This window comes from Triturus cristatus, chromosome 11 (genome assembly GCF_964204655.1).
Source record: "Triturus cristatus chromosome 11, aTriCri1.1, whole genome shotgun sequence".
In the NCBI taxonomy this organism is placed as follows: Eukaryota; Metazoa; Chordata; class Amphibia; order Caudata; family Salamandridae; genus Triturus; species Triturus cristatus.
This window is the reverse complement of record NC_140594.1, coordinates 755,709,394-755,727,531: the sequence shown is the minus strand read 5'-3', so window position 1 is coordinate 755,727,531 and position 18,138 is coordinate 755,709,394. Positions and strand designations below refer to the sequence as shown.

At 44.1% G+C, this 18,138-nt stretch overlaps 1 protein-coding gene across 1 annotated transcript in view; it reads right to left on the bottom strand.

Annotated features, from left to right (window-relative positions):
- Positions 1 to 18,138, bottom strand: part of LOC146785406 (uncharacterized) — a 2,064,968-nt gene that overhangs the window by 431,050 nt on the left and 1,615,780 nt on the right. The window contains exon 26 of the mRNA XM_085634420.1: positions 3,599 to 3,766. Coding sequence (XP_085490546.1) covers positions 3,599 to 3,766 — 168 coding nt within the window. The remainder of the gene's footprint in view (positions 1 to 3,598; positions 3,767 to 18,138) is intronic.

The window sequence follows — 18,138 nt, the reverse complement described above, 5'->3', positions numbered from 1 at the left end:
TTCTCAGGTAGATTGAATGTGTTCAGCAGGTTCCTCTCAATCTCCATGCATGGAGGTGTAAGTTGGGAAGGTTTGGGTGTAAACTCTGCCCTGTTTTTGGAAGAGTGTTGTGGGGGTCTAGATGTTCTAATTCAGCAGGTGGGAATACCAAATCCTCCAACCCAGGTCTACAGCTATTAAGATTGGCTAAGGCCAGTTCTACCTGCCCTTCTTCAGAACTCATTGAAGTAGGAGCAGAGGCAGAAACCCGCAGAGGAGACTAGAATCCCATGGAAGGTAGATTGTGCCCACCGGGGAGTGCAAAATGCTTGTTAAAATGAGCATTCTCAACAGCAGCAAAAAAATCTTCCTGAGGAAAACTCTACTAGGTGAAAAGGCTTTGAACTAACTCCGGGTGCTGATGCCGCTAATAGCTATATGGTGTCTGATGAGCTCATCTGCCTAGGAGTTCAAGGATCCGGCATTATTATTGGGCATTAGAGAAATCCCTTGAAGTTCAAGACAGCTGCCCTCCTTATTGGAGTACCATATGGTGGTCATGTTGTCCGTCAAATCAACACAGACTGCCACTAATGGAGGGCAGAAAATCTGTGACAACCGGCTGATGGAACGCAGCTCCAGAAGGATGGTGTGGTGCCTCTGTTCCATTGGAGACCAGAGGCCACTGATCTCCACCTTGTACTGGTGGCCATGCAGCCCACAGTTGATGCATTCACCACCACTGTGAGCCCTAGGTGGGATAGGGAGAATGACCTACCACATGTCAAATCGGCATCCCTCATTCACCATTGAAGGTCCTAGGCTGCGGCGGCTGACATTGAGGATATTTTCCATGTGATACCCCCCCGCCAGGGTTGAGACCTATGAAGAAAGATTTCCCAACAGAGGGTGCATGTGCCAAAGGGCATGAGGCACCCATAGGATACACATGGCCAGCACCAAAAAGCCTCAAAACTACTCATGCAAGCACCTAGGATCATGCCCTGAAGGCCCTGGATTCTCCACAGGGGTGGAAAGGCTTTGAATGCCATTGTGCCAGAACTGTACCCGTAATGGGGGTCTTCTGCACCAACTGGAAGTGAGATTTTGGCTAGCTGATGGCGAACCCCATCAAAGACAGAAACAAGATTGTCATTCACAGGTGGTCTGCGAATGACAGGGATAAGCCGATTTTCAACTGCCAGTCCTCCAGGTATGGGAAAACATGAACTTCTGAAATTGGGCTATGATCACTTCCATCCCCTTGTTTACACCTGGTGAGCTGAGTTAAGGACGGAGGGTGGAATGGTGAACTGAAAGTGTTCCTTTCCCACAGTGGATGAGAGAAAACACTTATGGGATTGCAGAACAAGAACATGAAAATACGAAGGGGCCAATAAGTCCAACAAGTCCAAGGACAACATTCGCCCCCCTGGTCTAGAGTAGATATATCCAGGGCCAAAGCTAGCTTCTGAAAGAAAGTGTTCAAGAACTTTAGATCCAAAATCTGCCTGAGTATACCATCCTTTTAGGCACTTAAAAAAACCAATAACACTCACTGCCTCTATTCTTCTTGGGCATCCTTTCAATTGCCACATGGGTCTTCAACAACCTAACCTTTCTGGCAAGGGTGGGGGCATATTGGTGGCAGCAATGGCATGGGAAAAAGAAGAGGACTGGCCATGCTATTGTTTGACCATATTCTGGTACATCATGCCCATGAAGCCTCAAAAGGGCTGGGCAGGCTGCTGAGATGGCTGTCTCTAGCAGTAAACCAGACCCCAAGAGCAAACCTTGAATTTCATGTATTGGCAAAAGTGGTAGGCCAGAGCTAGCAAGCCAAATTAATGAACTTTAACACAAATATCTTTGAACCACTCCTAAGCTGCATTTACCTTGTCTCCAAACACCCTGGAGTGATTAAAGGGGAAGTTCATGATGGATTCCTGCAAGTTCCTGAAGAAACCGGTGGCATGCATTCAGCCATGGCAATGAATAACCACATTAGATCCCACAGAACAGGCAACACAGTCAGTGAAGTCCAGTCCAGATAGCAAGATGTACATTGTAGCATTCTGTTTGTTGTGGATCTACTGCAATGTAAACTCCTCAGGGAGGGTGAGCACGATCTCACTTGCTATGTCCCATTGGGCATGGGTGTATCTGCCTAGCAGGCAGAATGCATTCAAAGATCGTAAAGCCAAATTCGAGGAGAACGCCATCTTGCTAAGTGCATCACTGCGTTCAGACTCTCTAATATACGCGCTGTAAGAAAGGCATTCGGGTTTACTTTGCTGTGCCAAGGCCAGCACTACTTGACTCTCCAGTCATGGCTGGGGAGTCAAAAAGACTGGGTCGTCCCAAGCCAGCCTGTGCTACTTTAGCAATAGAGCGCCCTACTGGCAGAACAGAGAGAGGAGTGCATTGCACATGCCACAGTCAGAGTGTCTGTCAGGGCTTCACAGAAGGGCAGCAAAGGCTCTGAAGACGAAGGACATTGTTTTCTTAATTTCAGTAAGAAGATGAGCCTTAATTTCGACAGTTGGCAACTACAGTTCCAACACCTTTGCTGGTGTGCCTGCTAATACAGCAAGGAGACACTTTCTTCAGCAGAGGGCCCCAATGGGGAGTTCAGTATTTGGAGAGGCATCAAGACCATTTGCATTTTGGATGTCTGGATATAGTCCTTCATTGGTATAGTAGGGGGCAGCAAATTGTCAGCCCCCTTTTCATCATCCCTGCCATGTGGAGCATTTTGAAGTTCCTGAACATCTGGGTCTGAGCCCATAAGGTTTATGTGTCACTGAGGGTACAGGTGCTGAGACAGACACACGGCTGAAGAGTCTTCTATTACCACTGGCTGGGCCTTAGAAATTTCATAGCGAGACACTGGCTGAGAACTAGCTAAACACAGACCCAAGATCAGTGTTGGGAGATGGATACAGGAATGGTGTCTCTGAAGGAATGGCTGGCACTGGCCCAATCAGAACTTACATGGCCTTCAGCGAAGGAGTGGACAAACGAAGTGGTGCCTGAGGTTGGGCCGGGCAGAGGCCTAATAGGGTCAGTTAGGACCAGGGAGGTTCTCACCTACGGCAGTCTCATTGGTGACCCGGTGAATCTGTATGGCTAGAAGGTGCAAGAAGAAGACCTGAAATCTTCCAGAAGATCTGCAGAACTGCTGCTGCGAAGGCCTCTACCTGCCACGGAGTCAGGGATGGCCTGAGGAACTCACTGTGCATGGTCTCCAGCTGTGGAATTGGATCTGGATAGGCCAAATGGTGCAGAAAATGGTCTACAGCGTGATCTTTCGCTGGAGTGAGCACAAAGGGGGAAGGACTCCCAACTAGACTTCTTGTGTTTGTACCGAGACTTGTCCTACAACTTCGTATTATACTAACCAAGAATGGGTACTGAGATGAGATACTCCTCTTACCGCTAGACAGAGTGTAGGGGGTGATGGAAATGGGAATGGGAGGCATCTGAGAGGCCTCCTCAAGTCTGGGGCCGAGGCAAAAGAAATGTTGAGATTCTCATCGGTTTCGAGGATGGAAGCCTCAAAGTAAAAAATGTCAAGTTGGGGGCAACAGTATTTTGTAGGCTGAGACTCACTGTTTACCTCTTTGCGAACTGCCTCTCGTCCAGCCTCTGTCTCCAGGATTCTCTGCTTTAGGTCTAGAGCTTCCCTGCGGCTCTGCTGCTCTTTCTGTTCATCTTGGAGAACTCTGGCCTGAAGCTCCGACACCTCTTGACTCCGTTTACTGGTCTCTCCACCAAGCGTCTTCACCTGCAAAATTACAATTATTAAACCCTACTAGTGATAAGTGGAATTAAATGAAGAAATTCTCTAATGGCCTTTTATGGAGGATAATGATGACATTACTTATTAAGGGCAACAAATGCCAACCGCTTCTGCAGTGGCAGAGAATGACCACTGTATTGTCCATTGATGTCAAAGACCATTTCAGTATTCATGGATGCTAAAATTATCTAATTTCACGGGTCTCAATGATGATTAATGCTAATTGCTAAATCGGTTTTGTCTAGGCACTGACATCGGTAATAAGTAACCTGGAAAAAGGGTACAGGACACAGCAACGTAAAGTCTTAAACTCCCAAGACAGCTCCAGGAGTATTATATTCTCAGTAATCCTCCCCCACAGACATTTCACCACCTAAAATCATGCTCAAGCTACACTGTATATATAGCAATACGATTAGGATACTCAGGTTAATAATAGCTTAGGTCAATAACATTTACAAAGTGTGGTAGACATTATGGATGATAAGTGGCAACATTTACAAACAAGCATTGGCAAAGCTAATTCATTGATTTGCATTTTCAGCTATTATTCGGACCTAGGCTATGCTAAAGCTGACAGGTGTGTTGAATTGTATTTTAGCAGTGGCCTCCTGGCAGAAGCAGTGTTCTTACTGAGTGTGCTGAATCTTGCAGGTGGTCTGGTGGATCCATGAGGTTGATAGAGACGCCAAAAGGTCATTCTTCTAATGGAAAGTATAGGAAGAACGGCCCTTTGCAAACCCATGAATTAATTTGTTTTACTGTAAAATTAACCAATATGTCTTGCATGCAGAAAATACCAAGAACAATTGAATGAGAAAATGTATGATGGGGTGTAGTTTTCAGATATAAAATACTCCCTGGTGTATTGCAAGGGGACCGCGTCTTAGGAGGAGGAATGATATACCAAAAAGCCAACAGCATGAGATGAGAATACTCTGCTTGACTCATCCAAGATGTGACTGATGCGGTCTCACAGTAACGCCTTGCGTTTTAAGATCAGGGACGTCCACTATACATCCTGAGATGAGGAATCAATGCCAGACTTTCCCAAGAACCACTCATATGTCGGGTCTGTCTGACCACCATTGTCTGACTATGCCCCAGCTCTATTTATTTTCCTATCTACCTCTTAAGGGTGCCAGTTTTTAACGTAATGCACGTTTACTTTTTGAGTTTGTAATTTATACAAGCATTAATCCAGACCGCAATGACACAAAAGTGATCTGTTAGACTGGCAATACCTGCTACCAATGACAGGTTAACTGTTTGTTTCTCAGTAATCATCTAAATACCTCCTCCCTAGCCTTCGTATTCTGAATCGTAAGAAAACGTCACAGTGCAGAGGCTAATTAAATGAATAAAATATATTATGCAGTCACACAGCTATCTCAAGGAATCACAAAGCATCAGTTATGAGATAATCCTCATAGAGCAAGTTTTATAGATTTGTTTTAATGTGCACTTGAGAAGGTCAAATAAAAGAAACAGATGTATCTATTAAATAAGGGGGTAACGAAGTTGGGAGAACTCTCAGCATGTGCACCTGGCTCTTAAAAAATCGGATGAACTTTTATTGGGGCATTGGCTCTTAAAACAGTAGTAATCTGGACTGAAGCCCTGGGTGATCAGGGAAGGCAAACAACGTTATCAATAAAAGCAAGTGAGCATACACCTATGCAAGGCGATTGTCGAGGGTACCCTTAAAATGGGAATTAAGAGCCGCTTCAACAATAAAAAGAAACGTCAACACCCTCATTAATTGCAGCCATTCAGTGGCGCGCAGCGGCCATGCATATTACGAGAGAAACCAATAGAGACACGATTATTAACAGAGCTGAGGAACCACGCAGATGTCGAGAAACCTGCGTGAGCGACTGTGTGCGCAAACACGCGCGGACCCGAACGGAGTGGCAAAGAGGTATAAACTACTCGGGAACGAGGTCTGGAAATAGCAATTGAGGGATGAGTAGGGAGGGAGAGAGAGTGGTTGTAAGTGGAAGTTTAAGAAGGAAGGTAGTACACTGGCTATCAACTGGAGGGAGAGCGCATGAAAAGGCAGAGATGTCTGGGAAAGCAAGGTGTAGTGAAAAAAGCAGAACTAGAACGGAGGAGTACAGATAGAGGGCGGAGATTGGTATCGGAATGCGGTTGCCTTTTGTATAATTAGTCACACGCTAGAGGGCTGACGACGGGCATAGATGGAGAAAAGAAACGGGAGAGTGAAACAGTAAGAATGAGATGCAAAGCGAGATTGAGTGCTATGAAGTGAAAGGAATGAGGTAAGGAATGAAAGAGTTCGAGAGAAATAAAGAGAGAAAGGAAGACAGACGGGAAGGGAAGGGAAAGAGGGAGGGCTAGAGAGAAGTGGGGGGAGGGGAGAGGAGACAAACTGGATAACTCTTCGTGCTTCATTTTTTTAACATGCTTTATTGGTTCTTCATTCATATTCGTCACATCTGGCAAGAACATTGAGCCTTTACAGTACGTACTGTCTAGTTTGGCGTTATACAGTTTCCAAACGACAACGTATTGTGGTTAATTACAGGGCCATTGCAAATAACAATTGTCGTACATGTACATAAGACTTTCCCATGAGTATTCGGACATCTAAAATGTAGGCAAACTTCTAATTTAATACAAACCGCCCGATCCACCGCCCCCTCCCAACTGTGTTCTAGCAATCTTCTCAATATCAGAGTATAGTTTACGTCCTAATACAATGTGTATGGTACTTTGAACTAGTTTCTTCGTGCTTCATAAACTTGCATTTGCTGTGGGGGTCTTTATAACAGAGAAGTCACCCGCTGCTTGGACGTGGGAGGCTGCCACTTCACACCATGTGCTTCATGTCGAACTCTGGATCATGGTTTTCGAACTGGAGCCTCAGTACTAGGCAGGCTTTAGCAAAATTAGCAGCATAAAATAACAATAAGTCTACTATAGATGCCAGGGTTCGAACAAAAATGATACATATATTCAAAGGAACAGTCTGCATCCCTTGTATTTTGCTCAAAACAAGCCTTTGTCAAAAATCACAGAGCGAACTTGAGATCAAAAGGTCTTACTTTCCACCCAACTTTGAAGCCCGCGTTTAATTTGGTTTAATTGGGTTTTAAACAGAATAATACGGCCAACTCGCATCGAAGAACGACATTTCTTTCCCTTGTTTTTCTCCATCCATCCATTCACCTTTTCAGAACAATCTTTCCACTTTCTTGCCTAGTGGAGCACAATTATATTTCTACTTGTTCTAATCAATCTAGTCTAATCAAACCTTGAAGATAAACTATTGCTTCACACGTGTGAAGCATGGCACCAATTTTACAATTCTAAGCAAAGTTTGTTTATTGAGAAAATATTTGGCAGGGCCAGGTTGGGAGAATAAACATGTGTGACTAGGGGTCTTGAAGTCCTGGAATTATATTCTGGTTCAACCATTAAACAAAATGGGACACTTGGGCAAAACGTAGCAATGCCAGGGCCAACAACTCTTTCGCAGCACATTCAATGCTCTTTGACAGATGTTGCAAGTAATTTCCTATTTTGTAACTGCAAGAGCCATAGCTAACTATATCTCCACTTTTGATTCACGGACAGAGTCTCGCTAAAGTCTGCTGTGTATTGAACAGGCTTTCCATGCTTGTAAATTGTGCACACATCTATAAACCACTGGTGACTTTTGGGGATGTGCTTTCAAATCAGAAACATAAACAACAGGGGACTTTTGGGGATGTGCTTTCAACTCAGAAAGCTGAAGAGGAAAGAGTCTTGCTGACACTGCTACCTTATGTTTGCTGAAAGAGAATGCTCTGACTCTTTGCAGATAAACTACCATTGACAACTTCTATGGCTGCTGATTCTAAACCAAAGCTAAGATTCCCCACCTCCCATTTCCTACTCTGCAGAATTCAAATGTAGGCCAGTTTATTTATAAAGCCCAATGTTTTTCATAAATCTGGAGTTTTAGAAAAGCTCTATCAACTTTGATAAAACATCCCGAAAGAACAAAAACTGTTCAAACAGATCACTAGCAAGCAAGATCAGAGTTAGCAAGTGCTGCTGAGCATCAACAGCAGTGCGGCTAATGACAACAGAACATAACCCCTTTCTAAAACTAAATCTTAATATATGCTGATTCTTGCTATTTTTAAAGGTTAACAACCCCGAAGCCCACTTGTAGGTTGGGCAACGGAAGGAGGCTGGTGTCACAAAGAAGCGAGTAGATGGTAGACAATGGAATTACTGCGGATAAGGATTGAAAATATATGATAACGTAGAGGACAGAATTTAATGTAGAGACTAAAGAAAACCGGTACTGAGAACAAGGAATGTACTCTACACAGGTCAGCAGGCAACATTTAAGTGAGGATTATAGAACATTAAGTATGTTATCTAAAAATAGAAAAACATAAAGAGGAGCCTAGAGGCAAGAGTGATGGTCTTTTGTTAATCTCTAGGGCCTGTTGTTGTCTCTTAGTCACTAGAACTAGGCTGCGTTGAGGCCTGAGAGTGGAGTCACTGTTGAGCTGTAGCTGGTGGTGTTACAGAGGTGGCTAATACATGACTGAGGTTACAGTAAGATAAAAAATGTTCCCTTGGGGCCTGTTGTTGCAGCAGCAAGATAGTGCTGATGGGATGGCCTGGGAGCTGCTAGTTGGCGGAGCACACTTGTGGGACTAGTGCCCGATCAAGAGCATATCCCGGCTGCTTGCTGGAGGTGGGGGGAGATGGAGAGAACAGGCCCAACTGGGCCTGAACCGCATTTTGAAGGTGGTGAGCAGAACAATGCCAGTGAGAAACCTTAAAAAGAAAAAAAAATGTTTTTTGCCTGCATCTCGGAAAAAGAAGGGGGATGAAGATGGCATCATGAGACAGGTGGATGATTTTAAAGAAGTAGTGGCTGCCCTAGACAAAATACTACAGAAACTAGACACTGCGGTAAAGGTGAATTGGCTGTGGAGTCCTGTTTGGCGAGTATTGAAATGAAAATGCCAGGACACAGACAAGGAGATGAGATACTCAGTTCAGCAGGTGGGAAGCAGGAGGATTAGGTGGAAGCTAACCTGCAAACACAGTTGGCCATTCAAGGACAGGCATCCCAAGCACCAATGTAACTGGAGAGCAGAGTGGAGGCACCAGAGAACCACAAATGAGTGTCCCAGATACAGGTTTTGTACTTCCTTGTAATCCCCCTGGACCAAATGGTGCTGTAGGCAATGGACAAATGGAGCACCTCTCTCTGTCCAGCCAAAAAATGAGGATGCTTGGTAAAAAAAAAACCATTTAATTACCATCAAAAAGGTGTTACAGCACCTCTGCCAAGTTATCTGGGACTCAGACATTTTCCAGCAGTTCAGGTCAGAATATAAGCAATGTCATCCTCCCACAGAAGACGAGACATCCTTAGCCTGTTGAAGTGTCTGCTACGTTCCTGTGATCTGGAAGAAGGAGGCCTGAGCTACAAGCTCAGGAGATTGGTTGGGCTGGAAGCAAACTCTTTACCCTACCTTGGTACTATACACTTTGTTTTTCCTTTTTCTCTCACATTCTTGTGGAGTCCACACAAGGCCTACACTCAATCAGCCAGCACACCACTAATCAGACAAATACATGAACGTTTTGATATATATGATAGTTACTTTTTGGGGTTGGGTATTTGGTTGGGGGAGAGACACAGACCCAAAGTTAAGGTCACCACATATGATGTCATGGGCCTTAACCACCCGTCCAATCTTTTAATTATCCCCCAGGAAGTCTCCTGCCTGCAGACATATGTTTGTTTTCCCAGAGACACATCTTCAATGTGCAGACCAGAAAGGGCTCAGAACATGTCATTTCCACAAGGAATACTTCAATCTCTGGCCCGAGAAAAGTGGTGGAGTAGGAATTCTGCTAGATTCTCAGGTCTGTTTGTTGAGACTGGAGTAAGGAAGCATAGGGAGAGCTGTTGGTTGGTGGCCAATGGAACTTGGAGGGGTAGTCCCTTATCTCTGGCTTATGATTATGCACACAGTGAAGGCTAAGAGGTGTTCATACGTCACTCAAACAAGGAACTAGTCAACTTTGCCTTTTGGGCACTCATAGGTGGAAACTTCAATTTAGTGATGAACCAGAAACAGGACAAATCACAACAAAGACAATTGGTATAGTAGCAATATGTTTGGAAGGTAAGCAATGGTCGGAAGACTTTGACTTGGTTGATGCCTAGGAACACGGACACCGTCTTTGAGTCTAATACTCATAATACTCTGCAGCATATGCCACGTACATCAGGGTGGACAAATTGGTGGACAGAGACTATTGGGAATGTTAGATGATGTGGGCCAGGGTCCCTTTCTGACCATGGACTGGTACAGGGCATTTTTAAATGGTCTGACTGACAGAAGCGGGGTCCAAGGCTGAAGGAAACTGAATGGTGCATTATTGAGAGATGGCAGATGCTATCAAGCAAGACTGTATGATGGAACAACGCAGGTAAAAACATTGCATGCCTTTACAGTGTATTTTTTACCCCACATTTTTTGCACGCACATGCTTTTACCATGCATTGTTAGTCTAACTAAGGTAAGTATTAGTAACGTAAGTTTAATATTTATTTTTTATCTTTTTGGGGGGAGACCCCCCTGGCCCCCATACTTATCTAAAATGCGTGGTAAAGGCATGGGTGGTTAAGTATATGTGGCAAAAAACTTGCATGGTAATAAATGCGTGGTACACACACTGCAATGCAAAAACCACTTTGTAAAGACTGTTTCCCATCAAGTAACACAATGACAATATATAATATCAAACAACACTGGAGTGATGGAGAGGAGGGTGTTTTGCGATGCAATGATAACAGTAGTGCGGGTGCATTAATTCCGGAAGCCTCTCGTCTAGAAAGTAGGAGGGTAGCTCAGTTAAATAGCCTCACACAGAACTTACATGTGATAGAAAGGCAGCATAAAGTCAGCTTATACAGAACGATATGCATTAGCTCACAGCCCTATGGGTACAAATTAAAACTTTGAAGCGGATACAGTGAATTATATAATAGCATGTGTAGGCTGAGATTCAATGAGGGGGCAACAAAGAAGGCAAAATATTTGCAGACTAAAAATGGACTTATCACGATGAGGGATGGACTTCCCATTCAATGGAATCATAAAAGCGGAAATGTTTCTAAACCTTCTACCAATCTCTATACACAGCAGACCCCTTAGCAAGTGTTGCCAGACAATGCTACTTAGACTGTCACCTTGATCATGCTCCACAAGAAAGAAGCAGAGTCCCTCAAAGCTCTGCTGTCTAAGGAGGAAGTGCTCCTAACGACCAAGGGCATACAATTGGTAAAATCCACAGGACCAGGCAGCTTCAAGTCTACGTTTTTTAAGACCTTCAGACCCAAAATGGTTCCTCTCTTAAAGCAGCTTCTTAACGGGTTAAGTGTCAGACACCATGACCACTTCAATGGAGGGAGCAAAAGTGTCTGGTATCCTAAAGCAAAAACCCGTCATAGTGCTCCTCTTATTCCTCCTTGATGCCAAGCTCTTTATAAAGCTCTGGTCAAAACACTAACCTACCCATGCCGCTTTTAATCCATGCTGACCAAAATGGCGTAATAATAGAACGGAACACTGGAGACAATACAAACAAGCATTGGAAATGCAATAGGTCTAATTTTTTGAGTTAGAGCTATTGGCATTATAAATGCCAATGTTTTTTACATATGCAATAGATATGCCCTCCCCACCATAATTAAATAAAGAACTCCATTGTGCTTTTTTTATGTAGTACACCTGCAATGGTGCCGTAGCGCTGGGAGTGAAAATGGCACTTCTAAATCCACGTTAAAACAAGCAGTGTTGTTAGGATGCTGTACCACAGGCTGTCACTAGGTTTCCCTTGGGGCCGCTTTTGGCCTCATATGGTCCTGCTCCCTGAAACACGGCTAGGCAAAGGATATGGCGCAGCTGTGAGATCTGCCGACTTGTGAGCTGGAGATCCATGTTTGAGTCTGCTGTCAGGCTCAACATCCTGTGATAATGGCTGATTGTTTATTTTCCACAAGTGACTGGCCAGGTGCGCTATATAAATAAAAGCGTTTGTAAAGTAAAAAAAAAAATGAGCAAAACAGCAGTGCCCTTGGAGGGGTTGAGGGGGGCCTGCGAACAGCGTTGAGGGAGGGGTGAGGGGGAGGTAAGGGGAGATTAAGGGATATGAAGAAACAAAGCAGTGTTTTGGAAGGGGTGAGGGGGAGGCACAGGAGATAAGGCGACCGCAAGCAACTGAAGTTTCATTACACATGTAAACAAAGCAGTTAACGAGCAAAGAGGATGGTCAACTAAAAAAAGAATTCTCTCTAACTATAAATAAACTGAACAATAAGAACACATGTAAGAGGTGGCAGTCCTCATGGGAGGATACAAAATTCCAAAATGAGGGACTACTAAGTGTATTCCCCAATGAAAAGCCAGCATTTCTAAAGGACAGCAACAGGAACCAATGAAAAAGATGGACAGTTTTTCAAGTCCATATTCTAGATACAAAAAGACAGACACACAATTGATGGACGGAATGCAAAGCAAATCAAAACATTCACCCCCAGTCAAGAGATCTGGGTTAAATCTATCATTCTTTTGCTCACCATGCCACCACAGTTTAGACCTGGCCACATGCAAATCAGTCTTGACCCTGTGCCTCATGGGAACAGTCCAGCCCGAACTGCCAAGCCAGGTCCTCCCTGGACCGGAAACAAGCATCCTAGGACTGGTTTTGGGGTTTCACCCCTCTTCAGCCAGGATAGCTTTCGTGGGAGTGAAACCAAGCAATGATATGCATGGAAACAGATAAATATCAGAAATTATATCCGTTTGAGCAATGAGACGATATAGAAAGATCTCAAAACAGCTGCAAGACCATGAAATGTAAGGTCGCTAACCTATTAGTCTAAAAAGCAGGCCCGGCTCGAATGTGACAGATTTTGTCAGAGGAGCGCTGCAGCAGCTCAGCACTTCAAGCCGAAAACGCACAGGGGACTTTTGTAAAATGTAGCCAGGCTGCCTTTAGCACCTCGTGGTCAGAGAGGGGGCCTTTAATGTGTGAATAGTGGATTTAAGACCAGTTATGCCGACATCAGTACTAAAATGAATTCGCCTAACCCATGATGTGTGGTACTTTGCAGGCCTGTGGGGACATGCGCTGTGGAATAAAAGGCATGTCCAGCCCTGACTACTATCACACGTATTTCTACCTTTTCATTATCGTCCTCTTTGAATAGTCCCTAACACAGACAGTTTTAAACATTATAAAAACACAAAAAGATCTCTCACGCAAAAAAAGGTAATCAATTAAAATACTAGTGAAACTAAAAGGGCAACACATCTATATAACAGTGTAAATGGTAGCAGTTAGGCTCAATATTAAATAAGTGTTGCTTTCGCCTACTTTCTAATAACAGAACAAACTGCCAGACATGACCCCCACCATTTTCTAGATTTAACCCCAAAGTATGATATAAGATAGGAGTGACAGAAGCAGGGCTGCAGATTACTGTGTCTGCCTGCCGTCACTTCTCAAAATATACTATGGTGTTAGAATAATTTCAATCATTTTGAGGAATTAAATGTTTCATTTAATAATGTATTTACACGTTGGTCTACAATAGAGTGCCCCTAGCACACTGGCACTTCATTAGGTCTCGCCTAGCGACGCAGCGCATGCGAGATCTATTGTTGTGGGTTTTGCACACAGCCTTATTTGGAGGTAGTACGGGGTTGTGCATCCAATTTAAGTATAGGCCCTAAACTTTGTTAATTAGAAATTTGATTCTGTGGTGGATGCTTCAACCACAATGTTTTCTGATTAATGGAGTAACAAAGTCCAACTTATTGATTTTCCTGAGTAAATTTCATCAGTATTAAATATTGACTTCAAAGAATACTTTAACTGGTTTGTGAGTCATTAAGTGGCACTCATTGCAGATCCTTAAGTTAGTGGGCGTGTCTCGACATTAGCACTATAGGTAAGATGCAGTGCTCAAAGTCTTTTAAGAGCTTGTGTGTCAGAGGTGGCATCATCATGACCTTGTCTGTGGCAATAAGTGCCTTGCTGTAGAGATAGGGCGTTAATGGTCACTAATGGACCACTCCCAGGGCACAAGACCAGTGTATCTCTGCAGTCATGAACTGCCCAATCAGAGGTCATCACTCCCACAGAGAAGGGTAAGGGGTGCATGGACTAAGGTCTCCAGATCGCAACTTTCCAGTTCAGTTTTTCCTTCTACAAAATATTGTTATGTGGGACTTTAGACCAATGAGTTCTAATAAGGTGACATGGACCATACCACTCGGAATGCATGGGGTTCCTTACACTTATGCAAAAGTCCAGAACTGGAGTATTAAGTCACCGATGACATGTAATATTTAGTAGGGGGGTGGGCTGTTAAGTGGACTTATCTCCTGACTCTAAAGGCACCGCTTCACACATATCCCCTTCACACATATCCCTGAGTCGCCTTCATCTCGATGTCTTCTATTCCCCCTTCCCCTCCTCTGTTAGAGAGCGCCACAGACTCCGGAAGCATAGAAGGGGAGGTCTAGCATTGCCAAACGTGGTTCTATGTTCCTATTCCCGCAGCGCTGGAGGCTGGGTACTAGGGCTACAACATTGTTGACTCACACAACACAGCTCACAAGAGACAAACTCACCATCTCCCTCTCTAAGATCATATGTCAGCTCCCAGGAGGCAAGACCTCCAGCCCTCCCTATAAGACCACAGCCCAGCTCATAGGGCACGAGTCCTCCAAACCCCCCTGAAATAACATTCCACACAACTCACAGGAGACAAGAGCGCCATCTCTGTATCGAAAACTACTCCCAGCTCACAGGAGAGGAGCGCCTGATACCGGATTGAACAAGCATTTGCAATGCAATACATCTCGCCTTTACGCGAGTTTAAGCTATTGGCATTGTAAATGACAATGCCTTTCTATTTATTTTTTAAAAACCAAATCATAAATAAAAGGCATTATCATTTACAATGCCAATAGCTCAAACTCAAGTAAATGTGAGACCTATTGCATTGCAAATGCTTGTTTTTCTTTTCCAGAGTATCACCCTACCTGGTCCCCTGAAGACGTCAAGGAGGAGAAGCTCATCCATCCGAAGATGACGTCGCCTGGACCCCCCCCATATGATCGTTATCATTTCTGTCCTTGAATAAAAGAACCTTCATACTGCACTTTCGTGTCACTTCTCTACCTGCCTTAGTGACAGTGCTGTGAAACTATGTTGTATCCGACTACTGTCAAATGACCAACTATACTGCTGTGCTTTTTTTTGTTTTGTTAAATAAAAAGAGTTTAAAAAAAGTGGGACATGTAGAAATTAAATGTTAACATGTCCTTACAGCGAGTAACACCCAAAAGCTATTTTTCATTGTGGCAGGCCTAGCTATCCAAATAGAAAACCAGAGTACTGATTAAAATCGCAATACTGTATCTTGGGAATGTGACTAGCTAGAAAAATTATAAAAAAAATATTTTTAATTGCTATTAAAAACAATTCAATGATGAAGTCAGACTTTTTATAAATATTACAGAAAGGCAACTTTTAGAAATTTACCTTTTTCCACCATGAAGTTCCTAGAGGCTAAATATCCAATTTCTCTCCCACTTCTGCCAGCCAGCAATCAGCATTTCAGTAGGTGTAAAAAAGTCGGAAAGTGTCTCCCAGGAGCAAACAATAGGCTGACCTGAATGGGCACAGAAGGCTCCTCTGAACCTACCGGAATTTGGAGATAGGGGCTTTGAGCATCCTTTCTGACAATGCAGTGTCAAATCCTGCTTGAATGCTAAATCGTGACCGGTCTGCTGGGTTTACATATAACACTTTGGGGCACACTTGAAAGGGAGAGAAACAGGATGTGAAAACAATACCAGAATGAATGCTGCCTCATGTGTTTACATACAACACTGTAGTGCAGTTGAATGAAAGGGAAACAAGATGCCAAAGCAATTCTTGTGTTACGACTGTCTGGTTGCTGGAATCCCTCACTTTTGTTCTACTAGTCTTCTGTCTCTGTGCTTATTGTGGGTATAGTGCCCCAAACTGAATTTTGTGCTATATGTGGAAGGGCACTAGGATTACCATACCACAGACCTCGCCCCTCACACACCCAGCCGTCAGAGCCATAGTTCAGTGTAGCCAAAGACTTGCATCATCTTGGAAAAGCCCAGGTATGGTAGGCCCAGGCAACCTTTATCCCATTGGTTAGGGCTTGTCCTGGAGTCATTCCCAACCACAAGCTTGTGACAGGCCTAATGTGGCATCTCCAGCCACATTAGAACACTCCTGGACCTGGGGTAGAACAAAACAGGAGTTGACCGGCTGACTGTGGCCTGAGAAAAGCCTTGAAGGACTAGACAATACCTCTCTTGTACCCAGGACAAAGAAGTGGACTCCAAGGGTCATAAGCCTGAGCTTCTGATCAAGACACACAGGGATGCAACAGCTACAAGAGCCTTTTCCTGCAACTGCCCAGCTGATCAGTGGTACCTGGACAAGACCTGTTTTGACCTCTGCCTGACACCTTATGATCCTCTAAGTTCCTCCCCTGAGGTTCTGTTTTTTCTTTTTTTTTAGAAGTGTACTCATGTCATGGATTGGGACTGACTAAAGTCGTCAGAAGGTAAAATCTTTGACTAGGATGAACCTGGTTGCTGTATCCAACCCGCACTCCATCGTGGTCAGCACCAAATTGTGCCTAGGCACCGGTCTAACATGACCATTGACTACTAAGCACTTTATGCTTCTTGGCGCTCTTCTTATCTAAAAACCTTAAAAACTCATCCCCTGTCCCCCTTATTGGATTTTTGTCAATTTGGTGTCACTTTATTAAATGTTTCTCTTTTTTTCTAATTCGCTTTGGAATTTATTTTGATTTGCATTTTGACTTTATTACTATTTAGGTACTGCGTAAATACTTTACACTTTGTCCTGAGTTAAGGCTGTCTGCACTGTGCCATAACTACCAGGGGGTTGAGCTCAGGTCAATATAGTGACTTTGAGGGTTCATCCTGAAAAGGGTTGTGATTATTCCTTGAGGTGGGTAGTCACCCACCCCAAACAATAATCCAGTTTCTAACAGCACCCCTGTCGCATCCATTGGGAGAAATAGCTAGAAGTGGCCCTCGATCTGCCTGGATCTGGTACAATGGGATGAACTATTTTACTAGATGCTTCCAAGTGGGTGGAGGAGAGAGAATGACTATACAAGAACTTCTGTAGATGGCAATACATGCCTGTTAAGCACTATAAGATTGAGCCTACTGTCTGGAGGGGATATGGTGAGGTAGGCACACTGACGCATATTCTGCACAGCTGTCCGAAGCTAGCCGATTAGAGTTCAGATGTGCTTGGGGACATGGAGCAAACCACAGAGAGCTAGCTCAGCTGATACCCAGAGATGATTATACTGAAAAGCCCTCAGAGGATATGTGAGAAGTTGGCCTGGCATATGCTGGTCACTAGTTATAGTGGCCACCTTGCACCAGTCCAATTCGACTCTTATGGTAGATAGGTTTAAGACAACCTTTGAAAGAAAGCTATCCTAGTGGTAGCTGTGGAGAGCAGCCTTCAGGCTAAGTCTCAGAGGAATGTAAAGCAGATTGTTTTACCTTATAATCTCTTGAATTACCAAAGGAAAGGACACCACACAGGTATATATATCAAATATATATGTATTTATTTATGGACACACTCTACTAATCTCTTTATGAGATTAGAAGCCAGATACACATTCAAATGTCAACGTTTCACAATAAATTAAGCACAAATATGGCTGGAGCCCTAGGGGCGTACCAGACCATATACTAAAAAATGGTATAAGAATGTCGAATTGCAAAATGACAAGGCCTAGGGCCTGGGGAGTCGCTGGGGCTTCACCACTGCAGTGTTAGCAGGTAAGTAACAGGCCCACGGGAGACGTGTGCAGTGTGTGAACACAGCCGCGGGTTCCCAATTGAATATAATGGTGCAAGTCGCGGTTTGATTTTTAAAGTTATAGGGTACTTCGAGGAAGTCCACGAGCAAGCCACTTACAAGGTAAGTAATTCGAGGGCCAACACACACTAGGGCACTGGAGTCCATGAGTTACCTCACCCAGGGAAGCCGTGTGCATAGGTGTCTTTTGGTGTCCGGTCGCGTCGCTGTATTCTATGGAGACCAAAGAAGACTTGCTGCTTGTGTCGACTGAAGAAGTGTCCGGTGGAATCCAAGGGTGGATTCAAGATGCTGAAGACCTGAAAATTGAAGGGACAGTGTTCAAAGTCACTTGCCAGTGACCGGTGGCCAGGAAGATGGCTGACCAAGGA